Source organism: Leucoraja erinacea, chromosome 6 (genome assembly GCF_028641065.1).
Source record: "Leucoraja erinacea ecotype New England chromosome 6, Leri_hhj_1, whole genome shotgun sequence".
NCBI classification, from domain to species: Eukaryota; Metazoa; Chordata; class Chondrichthyes; order Rajiformes; family Rajidae; genus Leucoraja; species Leucoraja erinaceus.
Genome location: NC_073382.1, coordinates 8,297,267 through 8,318,029, shown reverse-complemented (window position 1 = coordinate 8,318,029; position 20,763 = coordinate 8,297,267). Strand labels below are relative to the sequence as shown.

The 20,763-nt window shown below is 45.7% G+C and overlaps 1 protein-coding gene across 10 annotated transcripts in view; it reads left to right on the top strand.

Moving 5' to 3' along the window:
• The window catches only part of LOC129697863 (CRACD-like protein), a 178,529-nt gene that overhangs the window by 126,965 nt on the left and 30,801 nt on the right, over window positions 1-20,763 (top strand). For 9 of the 10 annotated variants that reach the window (XM_055636553.1, XM_055636555.1, XM_055636554.1 and 6 more), the window contains 3 exons: window positions 4,177-4,245; window positions 13,111-13,362; window positions 18,868-20,506. In XM_055636553.1, coding sequence (XP_055492528.1) covers window positions 4,177-4,245; window positions 13,111-13,362; window positions 18,868-20,506 — 1,960 coding nt within the window. The remainder of the gene's footprint in view (window positions 1-4,176; window positions 4,246-13,110; window positions 13,363-18,867; window positions 20,507-20,763) is intronic. The other variant, XM_055636550.1, reaches the window with a different exon arrangement.

Here is a 20,763-nt window from a genome sequence, read left to right as displayed (position 1 = left end):
CCGTAAAATCCAATCTTTCTTAGCCATTAAGCTGCAATATTGTTGCAATAATTTGCATGCGTTAGTAAGTTTCATGCACATGATACATGCAACCAGCTCTGACTGTATTTTGAGAAATTCGAGATAAACTTTAATCACTGAATACCATGAAATAGGAATACACAGTGTAGCTCAACAACAACAACAAATCTACATTTAAATCCTCTCTCCTGTATTAGTATTCAACATTAGTTTAGTCTAGTTTAGAGACAGCAAGGAAACAGGCCCTTTGGCCCACCGAGTCTGCGCCGACCAGCGATCCCCGTACAGGAGCACTATCCCACACACGAGGTTCAATTTACAGAAGCCAATTAACCTACAAACCTGTACATCTTTGGAATGTGGGAAGAAACCGGGGAACCAGGAGAAAACCCACACAGTCACGGGGAGAACGTACAAACTCTGTACAGACAAGCACCCGTATTCAGGACTGAACCCAAGTCTCTGACGCTGTAAGGCAGCAACTCTACCACTGCACCACTGTGCCGTCCTAGTATTCCAGATTCTCGTGAATATTTAGCACAGAATAAATAAGAGAATATGTTACCATAGCCACCATTTAGTCAATAATTCAATAACACAGACATAATGAAGTACTGCTCCTTCATCCCGTTTTGTCACTAATGGCAATGCTGTTCCATGTCTGCAGCTGGTCCCAAGCCTGACATTTGCATCAGGTGCCACTGACTATTCCTGCCTCCTTAACAGCTGAACCAAATAACCCCCTCATCAAAGAACATGGTGCAAGCACTTCATATGAAACAAACAGAACTCTGCCTTTGTGGGTTTCTAAGTAGTTTGCCTTGGAGACCTAAACGATGATAGAATTTCACACATTCAAAAAATTATAAAGTGTTAAATGAAAAGATCTGCTTCATGTTCTGCAAGGATTGTACAAGGAAAACCACAATGGTTCAATTCCTGTACCACGTTAAATATTGCATTTTGAATGAAATTAATAGAATTCCACACAATGCTACAAGCCTTTCGAGGGCTGCAGAAGCGATGAAAGTAAAGACCTATTCCAATTTCCATTCCGAATGTAACCTGCTAATGTATTTCAAAATGATTTACATTTTTGCAAATGCATTTTTGAAAAAAAGCAGCAAAAAGATGATTTTTACTATTTGCATGAAAACAAAGCTGCACTACTAATATTAGTAAAATAAAATTGTACACGCCTTATATCTTTATAAATTTACTACACTCTACGAATGTGGTGTAAAGATGCCTGACTGCATTAACGAGGGCAAAAAGATAATTGTTCCCTATTAGCGAGATGTTAATACAGTACAGGTGCACAACCTTTTATCCGAAAGCCTTGGGACCAGCCACTTGTCGGATTTCGGACATTTTCGGATTTCCGAATGGAAGATTTTTAGCGTAGATTAGGTAGGTAGCGCGGGCGGCTTGAAAAGTCTGGAGCAGCTGCCTCCTCCCTGGAGACCGGGGAATCATTGTAAATCATTGCATAAATGTTAGTCAGTTAGTTTGGAGGGATTTTATGTGGTGGTGGTGGGGTGGGTGGGTGAAGGGGGAAACTTTAATTCTTAGTCCCCTACCTGGTCGGCGACTCCCAACATCGCGGAGCTGGGGGCTCCGTCCGGCCGCGGGCGGCGCCGGTTGGAGCTCCGACCCCGGCAACTCTACCCCTGGCTGCGAGGCGCTCCAAATCCAGTGCCGCCCGCAGCCCCAGCTCCGCGAACGTTGGGAGAAGGCGGGCTCAGCGCCCTGGAGCTTACCACACCGCGACCCCGGTAAGGCATTGCCCGCTTCCCGCTGGTATCCCAGCGCTGCGACGCCGCCGACTCCCAACATTTGTGGAGCCTCGCAGCCAGGGGTAGAGTTGCCGGGGTCGGAGCTACAACCGGCGCCGCCCGCAGCCCCAGCCGGGAGTTGGCGGCCACAGCGCTGCGGAGCTTACTGCACGGCGACCCGGTAAGGCATTGACACCTCTCCGACCAGGTAGGGGGACTAAGAATTAAAGTTTACCCCTTCAACCCCCCCCCCCCCCACCTCCCCCCTTCACATAAAAGCCCTCCAAACTAACTGACTAACATTTAAGCAATGATTTACAGATGTTTAAGTGTCTCCCCGGTCTCCGGGGAGGAGGCAGCCGCTACTGTAGTACAGACCTGGGTTGACCGTGGGTCGTTTCGGGTCAAGTTTGGCGCCAAACGCGAGCTTTGGTGCGCAGACGACATCCTGGAAAAAATGGCCGGTTTTCGGAGTTTTTCGGTTTCCGGAACACCGGATAAAAGGTTGTGCACCTGTACATGTTCTTCACATGGTAAATTTTCATCATTAACAAAGCACAATGCGCGTGGCCACCTCCCACTTACCAAATCACTTTGTGAAACAATTAGAAATAGTTTGAGTCACTCTACGCATTCCATGTTCTACCTTCTTGTCCAACACCCGGGCGGTTTAGATCGTACACGGTGTACTTATATTTGAAAACAAAGTGACTTTAAATCTAAAGGCAGGTTAAAAGTGAGAGCACAGAAGACTGCTCTGGCCATGAGTGATGTTGCACTGCACCGATCTATTGTGCCAGCTGATGCCAACTTCAACTAGAAACGGTGCAGGAAAGAACTGCAGATGCTGGTTTAAATCGAAGATAGACACAAAATGCTGGAGTAACTCAGCGGGACAAGCAGCATCTCTGGAGGGAGGGAATGAATGGGTGGCGTTTCGGGTTGAGTCTGAAGAAGAGTCTCAACCCGAAGCGTCACCCATTCCTTCTCTCCAGAGATGCTGCCTGACCCACTGAGTCACTCCAGCATTTTGTGTCTATCAACTAGAAACTGGTCCAGCTGCCACTTGAAATATTGCATCAACTTATCATTGCATAAGGGTCCAACCTGTTCCATTGATCCACTGTTCCTTTGGTAAAGCAGGATCTCCTGATATCTTAAAGTTTTGATCTCACAGTTTGTGATTGTGATTCCAGGTCACCCAAACAAACTGTCCAAAAAGCCCAATGTCTTCTCTTCCATCATTGCGTACCATCTTGATCTACACTACTTCCACATCAGTGTATCGCTAAAATTTGGAAACACAACTTGTCTTGGGCATCTTGGTTTGATTGTAGGATTGAAATATACAGGTAGACACAGGCCCATAGTCCCCATTGCCCACCTATCACCTGTCCACACTATTCTCATGTTATCCCACTTTTGCAGCCACTCACTGTACATTAGAGGCTGTCTACAGAGGACAATGAACCTAAAAAACCCACATGTGTATTTGGGATGTGAGGGGAGATTGGACGGAGCAACCCCGCTGAAACCCATGTGGTCCCAGGGAGAACTTGCAAACTCCACACAGGATTGAACCAAGGTCTCTGCCTGCCGCTGTGAGGCAGCGACTCTACCAGCAAAGCCACAACGGTCATTAAAATAACCTCATTGTGTGCAACTTTTTTTCTTTTTTTGCTTCTTAAAAAAAAAATCAGTTTCAAACTAAGTTCTAAACTAATTGGTTCAGAATGAATTTCTATCCCGCATTCTCTTTCAGTTAGACCAGTGGTTCCCAACCTTTTTTTGGCCATGCCCCACCTAATCACCTCTAAAATCCTGATGCCCCCACCTGCTTTCCCTTGAGAGAAAACGGAGGAAATAGATATTATAAGGGTAACTTAGCAATAGAATAGAATAGAATAGTTTCTTTATTGGCATTGTAACATGAACCATGTACAACAAAATTTAAAGTAAAAGCTCTTTGAATCGCATTTCTAAATCCAATTCAATAAATAAGGTTCTCCCATGACCTCGCGCGCTTCGTGCGACGTGCATGAAGAGCGATGGCGCGGTGATTATGTAATAACTACGCAATAAAGACCTTTTTTACCCCAAAAAAAATTATTTACTCAAAATGACATCTGAAACATAAACTACATATGTTTACCTGATGGAAAATCCAAAAAAATAAAAATCGAAAATTTGGACCCAGACCTCCTCAATTGCCCCCCTTAAAAATCAAATTGCCCCCCTGTGGGGCGTACGCCCCACGTTGGGATCCACTGAGTTAGACCCTTGTTATTAAAAGCAGGAGGAGCTTAGTTTTATTCTGTGACATTATATCCATTTTAATTTGCCATTTTTGACTGAACCTTTTCCTAATTCCATTCCACAGTACTCTGACCATTACAAGAATCATAGCTCTTTGACTTTAGGTGGGACAGGCAGCGAAGAAGAAGAGCAGGTAATAATTCACACAACTCCCAAATTCGGGAGTTCCCTCAAAATGAAATAATTAGCTGCAAGCATACCTCTCAACTATCCCACTCGAATCAGAAGTCCCAAGTAGTTTGCTCCTGAAGGTAGCATGGACTACTCATAAGCAGTTAAAATTAGCTCAGCAGCTTGGACTACAGATTGTCCATCTCACATCCTGATTGAAATTGCACCCTTTTAGTACATTGCAGCTTGCTGGTTGAGAGGTATGGTTGTGAGAATTCACTTAGATTACAGTACAAGGTAAACTCCAGCATCAACAATACATGACGATCTGGCATGTTAGCTTATTAATAATCTGCTAGAGAGTAGAAATTGAGAAGTATGTTCGGAGATTGTTCTGAATTTACACTTTGTTACACTTAAAGCTTATCAGTTTTTTTTTTAACCATTGTCATTTCTTCATGAAATTATTATTGGCGAATTCTGAGAATGTTATATTTGTTCAGATACTTGAACTTGTTAATGTAATTAAGGGGAAGTTAGATTTTTTTTTGGTCATGGGTGCCAGACAAATTTCTCTACAGTTTGTCTATGATTTCTGCAAACCGTTTTCCACGATTTTCTCTTCATTGGTTAGTTTTAAAGATACAGCATGGAAACAGGCCCTTCAGCCCACTGTGTCCACACTGACCAAGTGTTCACGGATAGAAACATAGAAAATAGGTGCAGGAGTAGGCCATTCGGCCTTTCGAGCCTGCACCGCCATTCAATATGATCATGGCTGATCATCCAACTCAGTATCCCGTACCTGCCTTCTCTCCATACCCCGTGATCCCCTTAGCCACAAGGGCCACATCTAACTCCCTCTTAAATGTAGCCAATGAACTGGCCTCAACTACCTTCTGTGGCAGAGAATTCCAGTGATTCACCACTCTCTGTGTGAATTTATTCCCCCATCTCAGTCCTAAAAGACTTCCCCCTTATCCTTAAACTGTGTTATGTTATCTCATGTTCTATGTTATCTAATTTTCTCATCCCTACAACATTAGGGGCAATTTCCAATTAACATTCAAACCCGCATATCTTTGGGATGTGTAAGGAAACCAGAGCTCTGGAGGAATACCACACAGTCACAGGGAGAATGGGCAAATCCTGCACAGACAGCAGTAGAGGGAAGGATCAAACCTGGATCTCGGGTGCTGTGAGGCAGCAGCCCCACCAGTTGTGTCACTGTGCCACTATATCCTCTTGTTTCAACTATTGGTCCACAATCTCAGCTTTATCCAAGGCAAGGCAGCAGGGTGGGGCATGTAACACACCTTTCATCACAATAGCTAAATGTGTACCTGAGTGAACACACTCTCCCACACCTTTTGGTCCATTGACAATGATGGAACCAAATGTACAGAGATGCATAAATACTTGCACACCAATTCTCTCCACCAATATCAATAGGGGCCGGTTATCTTTTTGTATAAACTTCATTCTACCATTCTTAATCCTGATGATATTCTTTTATTTATTTTTTATTAGTCATAGAGTGACACAGTGTGGAAACAGGCCCTTCGGCTCAACTTGCCCACACCAGCCAACATGTCCCAGCTAAACTAGTCCCACCGGCCTGCATTTGATCCATATCCCTCCAAACCTGTCCTATCCATGTAATCCACAATTTTATTGTTGATAAGACTTATTGTCTAGTGTCTATTGTCTAAATGCCATTGATGGTTAGGTTAATCTGCGGAATTCTCTGCCACAGAAGGCAGTGGAGGCCAATTCACTGGATGCATTTAAGAGAGAGTCAGCTCTTAGGGCTAATGGAATCAAGGGATATGGGGAAAAAGCAGGAACGGGGTACTGATTTTGGATGATCAGCCATGATCATATTGAACGGCGGTGATGGCTCGAAGGGCGGAAAGGCCTACTCCTGCACCTATTTTCTATGTTTCTATGTTTTAGAAAGGGCCTTGCTGTTGGGGGCCAGGTGACATGTCTCACAGAATTGGCATCAATATGTTAACTAGAATGCATTCTTTTTGGGTTCGATGTGGCAAAATTCCAGTTGGTGTCAAGAACAGATGCCCACAGCCGGCACATCTATCCCGCCAGTCTCCCAAGTGCTTGTACATTGGGCGTTTGTAAACTGGGAATAACTTGTATTCATTACTCTGTGGTAAAAAAAAATAACTGAACGACCGACCCTTCATTTCATTATTTAGTTTAGATTTTAGATACATTGTGGAAACCCACAGATCCGTGCCAACCTGTGATCAACTATACATGAATTCTATCCTACGTCAAGAACAACTTTCAGAAGCCAATTAACCTACAGACCTGCACGCCTTTGGGATGCGGGTGGAAACCAGAGCACCCAGAAAATACTCACGCAGGTCACGGGGAGAACGTACAAACTCCGTACAGGCAGCACCCGTAGTCGGGATTGAACCTGGGACCCTGGCGTTGCAAGGCAGCTACTCTACCTCGGTGCCACTGTGCTGACCCATTGCACTTCCCATAATTCAGAAGCTAGTCATCCCACAACATAACACGTGTTTGTACAGTTCCAAGCAGATTGAGTGCAGACATTCTCAAACTTTCTCCTGCTTTCCACCTGCTTTCTCAAGAATCAAGAGTGGTTTATTGTCATGTGTCCCAGACAGAATCATTAAATGATTGCTTCATGAGAATAGATGTGAGAATGTATCATTATGCATGGCAGTCCCCGGTGAGGTGGCTTTTTCACATCGTTTGCAAATCATTAATAGCCCAGATAAAGGACTGCTATGAATGTGTTTGTTTAATTATTTTTCACTTCAGTGGATCACATTACGTGTTTGAACACAACTTGAGGTTGCTATCAGCACCTTTTCATTGAGAACCTTTTGCTTTCTTGCTTTTTGTCCCATTCATTCAGAGAGCCAACACCCTCACACCAGTGTATGTGTTCAGCCTTTGAATGTGGAATGGAACCACCCCTTGAAGTGTTAGTCAGGGCGGCACGGTGGCACAGCGGTAGCGTTGGTCAGGGGCGGAAATCCCGGAGGGGGGGGGGGGGGATGGCAGAGGGGACACGTCCCCCCCCCCATGTTTTGAGAGGTGGGGGACATCCCCCCCAAGTTTTTGTGATCCCAGATTTTAAAATCTCCGCTTTCCGCGAGGCAGTGGGGGTGGGACTGAGGATAGAGCGCGGCGATTGGAGGAGGGAGACGTGGCACAGACCTGCACCTCATCCACAGGCAGGATCGATCCCGGCCGGGTCTCCGGCGCTGTCCCGAGTGCCCCCCCCCCCCCCGCATGGCCAGAGAGGTCGGGAGTCAGACGCGAGCTGTACCCCCAGGCCCACAGCCAGCGCAGAGAAACAGCGCTAAACCCAGCTCAACTCTGCCTGCCCCGTCGGGTTAACCTGCCTGGGCTTGCGGGAAATATAGCGCTGGTGTCCCGTCAGTCCAGACAGGGCTGTAGTTAACCCGGTGAGACAGGCAGAGTTGAGATTGAGATTGAGCCCAAAGATCTGAGAGGAGCTCCTCTAGTATCTTTGATTGAACCTCCGAAGCCTCGTGCGTGTGTGTGAGTGAGCGCATGCGCGCACGGCCGCCAAAAAATTCCGTCCCCCGTTCCCTCCATGTTTTGATAGCGAGTTCCGCTCTTGGCGTTGGTGCAGTGCGTGCAGCGCCAGGTTCGATCCAGGCTAGGGGTGCGATCTGTTCAGCGTTTGTACGTTCTCCCCATGAACGCACGGGTTTTCTCCGAGAGCTTCGGTTTCCTCTCACACTCCAAAGACGTACAGGTTTCTAGGTTAATTGGCTTGGTATAAATGTAAATTGTCCCTAGCGCGTGTCGGATAGTGTTAATGTGCGGGGATCTCTGGTCGGGTTGAAGGGCCTGTTTCCGCGCGGTATCTCTAAACTTCCTAACCGGCTAATTGACATGGTAGCCACCTAGAATCCCTGAGTGGATTATACTTTCTTTTGCATATTCGTGGATGTGATTTTACTACTTTAATCAGAATTTAATGGACATAAAAAGAGCTTCTAATTCATTCAGCCTGTCCCTTGCGACCAACTACAATGTACAACGTGCGGCATGATGGAGCAGCGGTAGAGTTGCTGCCTTACAGCGCCAGAGATCCGGGTTTGATCCTGACTATGGGCGCTCGCTGCTGTCTGAATGGAGTATGTGCGTTCTCTCCGTGACCGTGTGGGTTTTCTCCGGGTAACCCGGTTTCCTCCAACACTGTGCAGGCTTCCAGGTTATTTGGCTTTGGTAAAAATTGTAAATTGTCCCTAGTTTGTAGGATAGTGTTAGTGTACGGGGATCGCTGGTCGGCATGGACTCAGTGGGCCTACCCACGCTATATCTCCAAACACTAAATACACTATTCCTACTTTTCCCCTGCCATAGAAGCAATGTACACTCCTGGAAGAGATGTCCAGATTACAAATCCAGGCCAAATTGGAGGGAAAAATGAAGTGAATAGAACAAATAGACTACTGCTGTAACTGGCAGTTAAAGGCTGTGTTGCTCTGGTGGTTACAAGTCCACCACTAGTTCCCATAGAACTAAAACCACAAAATGTTGAAGACAAAGACATAAAGGATTGCAGATGTTGGAATCTTGACCAAAGCACACAGTACTGGAGGAACTCAGTGGGTCAAGCAGCATCTGTGGAGGAAATAGGTAGATGATGTTCCAGCTGGAGGAGAAAGCAGAAAAGGAGAGGTGTGAGCAAGACAAAGACTGGAAAGTCTGAAGAAGGGTTTCGGCCCGAAACGTTGCCTATTTCCTTCGCTCCATAGATGCTGCTGCACCCGCTGAGTTCCTCCAGCATTTTTGTGTACCTTCGATCTTCCAGCATCTGCAGTTCCTTCTTGAACACAAAGACTGGAAAGTGATAGGTGGAGACATGTACAGAGGCACAAAATGGCGGAGTAACTCAGCGGGACACGCAGCATGTCTGGAGAACATGGATGGGTGACGTTATGGGCTGGAACCCTTCTTCAGACTGATTGTGCGGGGGATGAGGGGATGGGGATGGTGGGGGAGGGGGGACAGGACGAAGCCCAGCAGGTAACAAGTGAGGGGAGGTTTCAATAGGCAGAGGGTAGGGAAAGGTCAGAGGTGAAAAGACAGAAAGTGTGAGACAAAAGGATTGAGGAGTTGAGAATTGTGAGGAAAGTAAGCTGAAGGGGAGGTGCAGGATAGAAATATACAAGAACAAAGTGCTGGAGTAACTCAATTAGTCAGACAGCATGTTCTCTCAGTAGAACATAGATAGGTACCATTTTGGGCCAGGACCTGATGTGTTTTGGGATTATTCAGAGGTTGGGCAGCATCCATAGTGAGAGAAACAATGCCGGTACTTCAGGCTATCGACCTTCTATAATAACAGACACATGTTTTCCTCTAGCCTTTTTAAATATAAAAACAAACAATTCCAGCATCTGCAATATTTTTGGTTTCATAAATTATAGGAGCAGAATTTAACCATTTGACCAATCAAGTCTACTCCACCATTCATTCACGGCTGATCTATCTTTCCCTCTCAACCCCATTCTCCTATCTCCCCCCCCCCATAGACCCAGACACCCGTACTAATCGAGAGCCCGTCAATCTCCACCTTCAAAATACCTAATGACTAGGCCTCCACAGCCCGTCTGTGACAATGAATTCCACAGAAAGGAACGTCCTTATATTCTGAGGCTATGGCTGTTGGTCCTAGACTCTCCCACTTGTGGAAACATCCTCTCCACTCTATCCACTCTATCCAGGCCTCGTACTATTTGGTAAGTTTCAATGAAGTCATCCCCCATCGTTCGAAACTCCAGCAAGTACAGGGCCAGTGCCGTCAAATGCTCATCCAATGTTGACCCAATCATTCCTGGGGCCATTATGATAGCTTTTTGATTGTTATAGACCTGAATATTGTCTGGTCAAACCTATTAGTGCTGCCATGCTTCATATTGAACTGCGTTCTAAGTTCTGTGCTTGTGTACTTTCATAGCCTGTGAGTCTGGGCATTGTGTTTATATTTAAAGTGAGCTTTGGTAAAAGTCCATAGAAACCAGGAGCAACTGTGTGACCCAAGTTTGGCATCACGTTACACTTACTGTGGTGGCCAACTTACATTGGGACTCAACTCTATATTCAAAATATTGCCCTTGCAACAACACTGCAGTGGCTGTCTAAGAGCCATCAAATCAGAAGTGGCATGAATGTGGAATACTGCTCACGATCTGAGATTTACCTGCACTCTTCAAATATCCAAGAAGGAAAGGGTTCTAGAAATGAACCTTTGCTAAAATGAACCTTTGCTAAATTTGTCTTCATTGGTCAACAATAGATACTGTTTAGTAGTTGAGTCCAATTTGAATTACTCGTTGAGTTATGTTTCTATCATAGATCCTTATTAACTACATTTACTGCCACCAGGTGGCGCCCACAATGGCTGCCTCGCCAACAGTCTGTCTGTCTCTTCCTTTATGGTATGTGTTAAATGTATGTTTTAGTGTTCATTAGTTTGTATTATGTGGGGGGTTGGGGGAAACATTTTTAAATCTCTTACCTCAACGGAGATGCGATTTTTTTTCTGTATCGTATCTTCGTCCACACTGCGGCCTAACATCGAGGAGCTGGCGGCCTCTGCTGGAGACCGACTGCGGGAGCACCAACCGCGGGAGCCTGCGGGAGCTCATGGTCCCTGGTTAGAGACCGACTTCGGGAGCTCCACGCCGCAGGATCTCCGACCGGCCCGGCACGGGGCCTTCGATTGCCGGCTACCGGGGCTTTGATCGCCACGACTGCGGATAGTTCGACTGCCCCGACTGCGGGAGAATAAAGACGAAGAAGATTAGACTTTATTGCCTGTGGGGAATCCGCTGTGGTGGATGTTTATGTGAACTTATATGTAGTGTGTCTTGTTGCTTTTTGTTGGTATGGCTGTATGGTAATTTGAGTTTCACTGTACCTTAATTGGTACATGTAACAATAAACTGACCTGTGAACCTTTATCTTGAATTAATCAAACTATCATAGCAGACTGCCAGTTCACAATAGTCATTGGTACACTTGGTTGAAATTGGGATAACAGTGCCATCAAAATCGTTAGACGGCACTGGGCCTGTGCTCACTGGAGCTTAGAAGAATGGGGGACCTCAATGACACGTATAGAACAGTGAAAGGCTTGGATAGAGTGGATGTGGAGAGGATGTTTCCACTAGTGGGAGAGTCTAGGACTAGAGGTCATAGTCTTAGAATTAAAGGACGTTCTTTTAGAATGGAGATGAGAAGGAATTTCTTTAGTCAGAGGGTGGAGAATCTGGAATTCTTTGCCACAGAAGGCTGTGGAGGCAAAGTCAGTGGATATACTTAAGGTAGAGATTCTTGATTAGTACGAGTATTAGAGGTTATGGGGAGAAGGCAGGAAAATGGGGTTAGGGGGGATCGGCCATGATTGAATGGCGGAGGCCTAATTCTGCTCTTGTCACATGATCTTATAACGTGATAACTAACTAATTTATGTAATTCAGACTTCAAAACTCTTACTCCATTGAAATCTCTCTTTCTGAATTCTGTACAATAAAAACAACCTATTTAATATAAATATTTCTATACTTTCATTCCTTTTATCGTGCATCTTTCTGATTTGAGTTTTAAGTGTGCTTTGATCCATGTAGCCTAGTAGCCATTTCCTATGAAACCAGACTTTTATAGAAGAGTTACATAAAGGGGCTGTCCCACTTGGGCGACCTAATTGGCGAGTTTAGAAGAGTTTGAAAAAATGACATGTTGAAGACCTCCTTCGACTATGTTGAAGACCTCCTTTGACCTCCTTCGACTATGTTGAAGACCAGCTTCGACTAGCTACGACTAACTTCGGGAAAATTGGACACTCAATAGTGGAGAGTGAAGATGACCTCCTTCGATTTCCTTTGACCTCCCTTCGACTATGATGAAGACTATCTACGACCACCCTTGACTACCTTCGACTACACTCAATTACCTATGACTAACATGCCGACCTATTACGACCTACTACAACTAAACCTATGAGTAAAAAAAGTAGCGATATTTTCCATGGCGACCTTTTTTTACTCTCGGACATTTTATTAACATATTGACCTAGCTGAGGCCTCGAATTACCGGAGACCACTCTCGAGCATGAAGGAGAGTTATGAAGACCTTGTGTCGACCATGCTGCGAGTATGAGTCGAGGGCAAACTCGCCAGAACTCGCGGATTAGGTCGCCCAAGTGGGACAAGCCCTTAAATAGTCAGTTCATCTTTTGTTGGTGGTTCTGATTGAGGGAGGAATGTTGGCCTAAACAATATTCTTTGCACTCTTTGAATTACGTCCAGAATCTATACTTGGACTGAACAAGTGGACAGGTGATAAAAGATTTGTTTCAACAATTCATCCCATTATCTACACAACATTGTTTACACTGCACCTGGCACTTGGCTCTTTGGTTCCAAAGAATCCAGTTACTTTCTTTCTTTCTTTCTCTTTCTCCTTTTCTTTATCACTCTATCTCTTCTCTACCCCACCCCTGTGGTGTTGTGCTGTAGCAACATGTTAGGTTATGTGTTCATATAGGATTGAAGTAAATAGCTGGATTACTAAACCTAAAATTCACACATTTATAGGGTCATGGAGCAAGCAGGCCCTTGGACACAACTCATCCATGCCGACCAAGATGTCCCATCTACGCTAATCCCATTTGCCCATGTTTGGCCCATATCCCTCAAACGTTTCCTATTCGTGTATTTGTCCAAGTGTCCTTTAAATGTTGTTATTGTATGGTCAAATGCTCCAATGGGAATAGCTCAGCAGAGCTAGTATTAAGTTATATGGATGTTTGGGGGTAATGTGAGATTTGGTTTGTATTTTACAGATTTCTCCGGGACCTTCCTCCCGATCCAACAGTCCCCTCTTTGCGGTCATTCAGACACGGTCACGGGTGAGGTCGCAAAGTCCCACGTCACCGCTGGTTCATATCTCGTCTTCTGAAAGCCCCGCTTCACCTGTGGTGGACTTCAGCACCCCGCCTGTGCTGTCCATCTGCTTGGATAACTCAGCAGCGAAACACAGACTGGCGGTGAAACCACGGAACCAGCGGTCCCATACCAAGCGAAGATCCTCTTCTGTAAGTATTCGCACTTTATGCAGAGAGCTGACTTTAATTTAGGTTAGTTTAGAGACGCTGCGTGAAAAGAGGCCTTTCGGCCCACCGAGTCCGCGCCGACCAGCGATCCCCGCACACTAGCACGATCCTACACACATTAGGGGTGATTTACAATTACAAGGAGACTTTTTTTGTGGTATTTTTCCCCCCCTGCCGAAATATAATTGAGAGTTATTGATTGGCCACCAGGTTAATTTATGGTGAGATTCTTAGAATTATGGCTGTACATCCGAGACCATGAAGAGCACACCCAGCAGGTCAGGCAGCATCTGTGGATAAGTTGCCATTTAAGGTTGGAGACGGTTAATCAGAACTGATGTCAAACGTTAACTCTTGCTCTACGCTACCTGACCTGCTGAGTGTTTTCAGCACTTTTTTTAAATTTCTGTTTCTGATTTTTAGCGAGCTGTTTTTTTTTTTTGATTTTCATATATCTGCCTCACAATCTTACTATTCACTTGCAGAAGAACCGGCTTTTAGTCACGCAGTTGGCTCAACAGTTATTTAAAAACCAGGCACATCTCTCCTGCAGTGACAGGCAGAGTGATGCACAACACTATCTCAAACAAAATACAAGCAGGTCAACTAAAACTGGGATAGAAACATAGAAACATAGAAAATAGGTGCAGGAGTAGGCCATACGGCCCTTCGAGCCTGCACCACCATTCAATATCATCATGGCTGATCATCCCACACAGTATCCTGTACCTGCCTTCTCTCCATACCCCCTGATCCCTTTAGCCACAAGGGCCACATCTAACTCCCTCTTAAATATTGCCAATGAACTGACCTCAACTACCTTCTGTGGGAGAGAATTCCACAGATTCACCACTCCCTGTGTAAAAAATGATTTTCTCATCTCGGAACTAAAAGACTTCCCCCTTATCTTTAAACTGTGACACCTTGTTCTGGACTTCCCCAACATCGGGAACAATCTTCCTGCATCTAGCCTGTCCAACGCCTTAAGAATTTTGTAAGTTTCTATAAGATCCCCCATCAATCTTCTAAATTCTAGCGAGTACAAGCCGAGTCTATCCAGTCTTTTTTCATATGAAAGTCCTGCCATCCCAGGAATCAGTTCGGTGAACCTTCTCTGTACTCCTTCTATTGCAAGAATCACCACCAAACCACCAGGTGGTTTTACCAGGCTCCCCATCAAAATTAAGTGCCCGGATATGCCTGAAGGAATCAGCTGGGAGAGGTGTAGAAAGGAACTGCAGATGCTGGTTTATATCGACGATCGACACAGTGCTGGAGTAACTCAGCGGGTCAGGCAGTATTCTGGAGAAAAAGAACGGGTGACATTTTGGGTCGGGACCCTTCTTCTATCTGTTAGGAGAGGAGAGGGTCCATGTTCACCCAGAAATTGCCAAAGACTGGAGAAAGGCATCTGACAAAAGGGTGTTGCTCACTGTAGGAGTACAGGAGCCACCATAATGCTCTGGCAGCTCTGGGACCTCTGACTTGTTGATACTGTACATACAACGTTGCCATTGTCACTGTTCAGTTCAGTTTATGGTTTATTGTCGCGTACAGTGGAGAGAGCTTTTGTTGCGCGCTAAATAGTCAGGGGAAAGACAATACATGATTACAATCGAGCCATTCACTGTGTACAGATCCATGATAAGGGAATAACGTTTAGTGTCTACGTTTAGTGAAGCCAGTAAAGGCCGATCAAAGATCCTGAGGGTCACGAATGAGGTAGATAGTAGTTCAGGCCACCTGGCTAGTGGCGGTGGGATGGTTCTGTTGCCTGATAACAGCTGGGAAGAATCTCTCTGACACTGAAAAGGGGATTAGAATGGATCTCAAACTTGGGTTACTTTCCCTGGAGCATTGGAAGCTGAGGGGCAATAGACAATAGACAATAGGTGCAGGAGCAGGCCATTCGGTCCTTCGAGCCAGCACCGCTATTCAATGTGATCATGGCTGATCATCCCCAATCAGTACCCCGTTCCTGACTTCTCCCCATATCCCCTGACTCCGCTATTTTTAAGAGCCCTACCTAGCTCTCTCTTGAAAGCATCCAGAGAACCTCCCTCCACCACCCTCTGAGGCAGAGAACTTGATGCAAATACATAAAATTATGAGAGGCACAGAATATAGAACAATAAAACACAGCACAGGCCCTTTGGCCCATGATGTCTATGCCAAACATAACAGCAAATGTGAACATGCATAGGGGAGTCGGGTCAGAACTTTCTTCCCAGAGAGGAGTTGTCAATGACGAAAGGGTGTAGGTTTAAAGTGAGAAGGGGGTAGAGGGAGAGTTTAAAGGAGATGTGCAGGGTGATTTCTTTACACAGAGAGTGGTGGGTGCCTGGAACAGAGCTGCCAAGGTTGATGGTAGAAGTAGTTATGTCCACGTGCCTATTTGGCATCCTATGTATCCATAATCCATGTGCTTATTTAAAAGCCTCAAATGCCTTTTAATCTGTTCACAGCCAAGTTTATCTTTTCACTATTGGTCATACATTATCCGAGAATACATTATCCGAGTATAATCAGGGGTGGCACTGAATAGGTTAAGGGACTTTCAAATAGGCACACAGATATGCAAGAAATGGAGGGATTATGGATCACATGCAGAGGAGATTAGTTTAATTTGGCATCAGGTTCAGCACGGACATTGTGGGCTGAAGGGCCTGTTCTTGTACTGCACCGTTTTGTGTGCCCAGGTTCCCAAAATACACATGTTCACAGATGACATTATATCTTTACACCGGCAACTTTGCACAATGAAGATCCCTCTTGTGCACTGTACTTGGAAAAACCTGTACAGGTGCCTCTTCCTCCCACCAGCCCGGGAGAACTTTGTTGCTGGTGATAAATAGGTCACTCATTAGGTCAAATAGTGCTGGACACATTGTGGAAAATCTATGTCCCAAGGTCGCAACTGTGAGGAAAGGTTCTACTGACATGGAAAGTTCAAGCCCTAACACTTGCTGCTCCTGAATTTGATATGGAACTAGAATGATCAAATTTCACACACCAAGGGGAATGCCAAAACAGTTTTAAAGCTGGAAAAATGGCACATATTTCTAGGCCATGAATCTTTAATACTGATTTATGTGGAAATCTTGCTTTCAAAGAGCACTGTGATTTTTCTAAGTCATTGACCTTTCAAAACATTATACAAAAACCATTATTCTCAGGCCTTTCCTTTCAGTTTTTTTTTTTGTCTTTGTTACTATAACCTGAAACTCAGATTTTAGTGTACTTTGTTTTCACTGTATCCTTTCTCGGGCTTACCACACCCATTGTGTAACAGGACACAAATAACATAACAGGATGTCCCGACGGGGATTAATTTCTGGTAATAGCCTTCTCCTTAATGCCAGCACTCTGGAACCATTATTAGCTGACTCTTTGTCTTTCAGAGGAAATTTAAAGGAGGAAATTCGAAGGGCAAAATATCTTGCCAGTGATGTAGCTTCGAGCCTCACCGCCATACGACTCCCAGACCAGGGCTTCTTATTCTATTCCATTTTTGAGTGCGGCGGCAGAGATTCAACTGGCCAATCCTTAGTTGACCTCGAGAAAGCTGGTGACCCCTTGTCCTGGACTTCCCCAACATCGAGCAATCTGCATCTAGCCTGCCAGGTCTATAAGTGAAAATTCTAGAGAGTTAAACCCTATCCAGTCTTTCTTCATAAGACAGTCCTGACATCCCAGGAATCAGGCTGGTGAACCTTCTCTGCACTCCCTCTATGGCAATAATGTCCTTCCTCAGATTTGGAGACCAAAAATGTACGCAATACTCCAGGTGTGGGTTCGCCTAAACCCTGTACAAATGCAGTAGAACCTCCCCGCTCCTATACCCAAATCCTTTTGCTATGAAAGCTAACATACCATTTCGCTTTCTTTTCTGCCTGCTGCACCTGCAGCCTACCTTCAATGACTGTGTACCTTGACCCCAGGTACTCGCTGCATCTCCCCTTTTCCTAGGTGATAATAGGCTTTCCTATTTTTGCCACACCTCACACTTATCCACATTATTGTGCCAAACATTTGCCCACTCACCCAGCCTATCCAAGTCACCTTGCAGTGGTCCCCCTCAATAACTCTGCCCCCCAGCTTAATCCGCACAGATATTGCCTTGCCCTCATCCAGATCATTAATATATATTGTAAATAGGGGGGGTCCCAGCACTGAGCCTTGCGGTTTACACTAGTCACTGCCTGCCATTGTGAAAAGGATCCGTCCCCTACTCTTGCTTCCTGTTTGCCAGCCACTCTATCCACATCAATACTGCCCCCCAATGCCGTATACTTTAAGAGAATGGACCTTGCGAAAGCCTCTGGAAGTCCTCCATACACCACATCTGGAGTTTAGAAGGTTAATTCCCGGGAGGCTGGATCTGTCATTGAAACGTATAAGATTGGGCTTAAGGGTTTTAGGACACGCTAGCGGCAGGAAACATGTTCCCGATTTTGGGGGAGTCCAGAACCTGGGGCCACAGTTTAAGAACAAGGAGTAAGCCATTTAGAACGGAGACGAGGAAACACTTCTTCTCACAGAGAGTGGTGAGTCTGTGGAATTCTCTGCCTCAGAGGGCGGTGGAGGTGCACCTCTTGCCTGATGGGAGAGAGGAGAAGAGAGTGTCCAGCGTGAGACTTGTCCTTGGTTAAGCTGGTGGCTTTTGAATATTTATTACATGTCATTTGAGCCTCAGTGAGGCTCAAACGAAACTCCGTTTCCACAGCCATACAAACAGAGACAATTCCTACAAGACACACACACACAATTCAAGTTACACAAACATCCTTCACAGTGAATCTCCTCCTCACTGTGATGGTAGGCAAAGTCTTTTCTCTCCCCTGCACCATTTTACTCCTGATGTCGAGGCAGCGTGAAGTATGGATGGAGTCAATGGATGGGCGGTTGGTTTGAGTGATAGTCTGGGCTGCGTCCACAAATCCCAGAACCCCCACCCAACAGTGCAGTGGGAATCCTTTCACTAGGCCTGCAGCAGTTCACGGTGACTGATCACCATCTTCTCAAGGTCAACTAGGGTTGGCCAATCCATTGATGCCCGGAACTCACAAATGAATAAATAAAAAGCCTGGTCTGGTTGTAGCTACCTTGGTAAAAAAAAACATCACTGGAGATATTTTCTTTTTCGAATTTCCTCCTTAAAAACAAATGTAGCTGATGGTTCTAGAGTGCTAGCCATAAGGAGAGGATGATTGCACTGCACCACACGTTGCATTGCAAGTACTTGCATTGTAGTACACACTATAGTCAGTGGTGGGGTGAATGCATGTTCTAGGCTGGTTAATGAGATGCCAGTCAAGTGAGCTGCTGAAGCAGAGTTACTTGTCTTTTCCACTTTGCTTGTTCTCATTCACGTGACTGGAGGGAAGTGACAAGTGTTACTTCTTCCGGTCCGTCCGTTCGTTTACAGTAAGCGCCGCTGACTGATAAAGCAGTTGATTGTCAACCCCTTCTCTCTGTCGTTTACAGAGGTTACTTTCTGACGGGCCGAGTGAATCGATGTATAATGTGCCCGAGCTAACGGAAGAAAACGAACAAGGTCTCACCAAGGACAATGCAGGAGCTGCCATTCCTGAAATGGACCCGGAGCAAAGAGCAGAGTGTCCAACAACAGTTCTCCCTCAGGGACAATCTCTGGCGCTGATTGAGCCTTCCCTGGTAATGCCAGAACCTTTCAACAGTAACGAACAAAGATCTGATGAGTTTCCCCTTGAGAACATCACAGGCCACCAAGGTGCTGACATTGATCATTCAAATACATGCTCTGAACCATCAGTTCCATCAGAAATGGCCGGAGATGCCATGACACCAATGGAGGTTGACACTTTGGATGTGAGTGCTACCCATGTCTCCACGTTGCCAGGCACCCTGCAGACAGCATCTACCGCTGTGACCTCCGATTATTCCACTTCACTTGATGTTATTCATCCATTAAATCAGGGGAAAGATGTAAGTCTTTGGGAAGCTGCTGCGAATCCTGCAGCATTCGACACACATGCAGTGCACGTCAATGCATTCTCTGCTGAAGAGGCTGTACGGGCAACGCAGACGCTGACTCAGACAGACATAATATTGATGGACCACGACGAGCCATCTCCAAGTGCCCCTGAGGGACCAGAAAGCAGTGAAGGGGAATCGTTGCAAGAAGATCTAGGCACCTGCAGCCAACAAGCAATGATGGAACCAACGGCAGAGGAACCTTTCGCTTGTTCAACCAAGCATGTGGTGAAAGAAAAAGAAGACACAATGGATAATGTGCCTGAAAACTTCAGCAGTATTGCATTGCCTCTGACGTCCGAGGTGTATTCCCAGCCTGCAGAAAATTATTCCAAAACATCGAAGGAACTTTCCGTTTCGGAAAATACTGATGGCAGCAGCCTGGAAGATAAAGATGCTGCAGTGTTTCAGGAAGCCAACGCTAAAATGTTTGAAGAGAAAACAAGAAGCCATCAGGGTTCTTTTAAGAAAAATAGCCAGGGATCCTTTAAATTCTCCATTTCCTCAGCTTGGAACAGGTCCAGGCGCAGTGGCGCGAAATGGAGCGGTGAGCCTGCAGCAGAGCCCGATGTTGCACACAAAACCTCCCCTCAGAAAGCCACCTCCTCACCTGGAAAAGAGAACCAGGCAAAGGATGAAGGCATACCACCCCCTCCTGAACCTCCTGCAGCTAAGATTGATGCACATAGGCAGGAGAAGATGGAGGAAGCGCAGGAGAAAGATGAAGAGGGGAGAGGGGCGTTTGGTGTTCGACTCCGCAGTACATCCCATTGCCTAAAATACAAGGACGTTTCTCACACGGAGCACAAAGAGCCGCCAGCCAAAAGCCACAGTGCCGAGGTCCCCTTGGATTCGGGTGGGTGTCCATCGCAACCCAATGCCGACAAGGCAGAGGTCAAAAAGCCGCCCGAAGTATCCACACCGATCGATGACGGGAAATTGAGTACGAAATCTTCTGAAAATCTTGCCGTAAGGCCACCCTTACCGAAGAAACCTGCTCTGCAAAGTTTGAACGCTCCCGTGACAGCCATGGACAAACCCAAGGCAACCAAGTCGGTGCAGGAAAGACTTAAAGATACAGAGAAGAAATCAAGTGGCAGTAAAAACTCCGGTAAGAAAATACATTGTGGTTAATATAACCATATTACCATATAACAATTACAGCACGGAAACAGGCCATCTCGGCCCTACAAGTCCATGCCGAACAAATTTTTTTTTCCCCTTAGTCCCACCTGCCTGCACTCATACCATAACCCTCCATTCCCTTCTCATCCATATGCCTATCCAATTTATTTTTAAATGATACCAATGAACCTGCCTCCACCACTTCCACTGGGAGCTCATTCCACACCGCCACCACACTCTGCG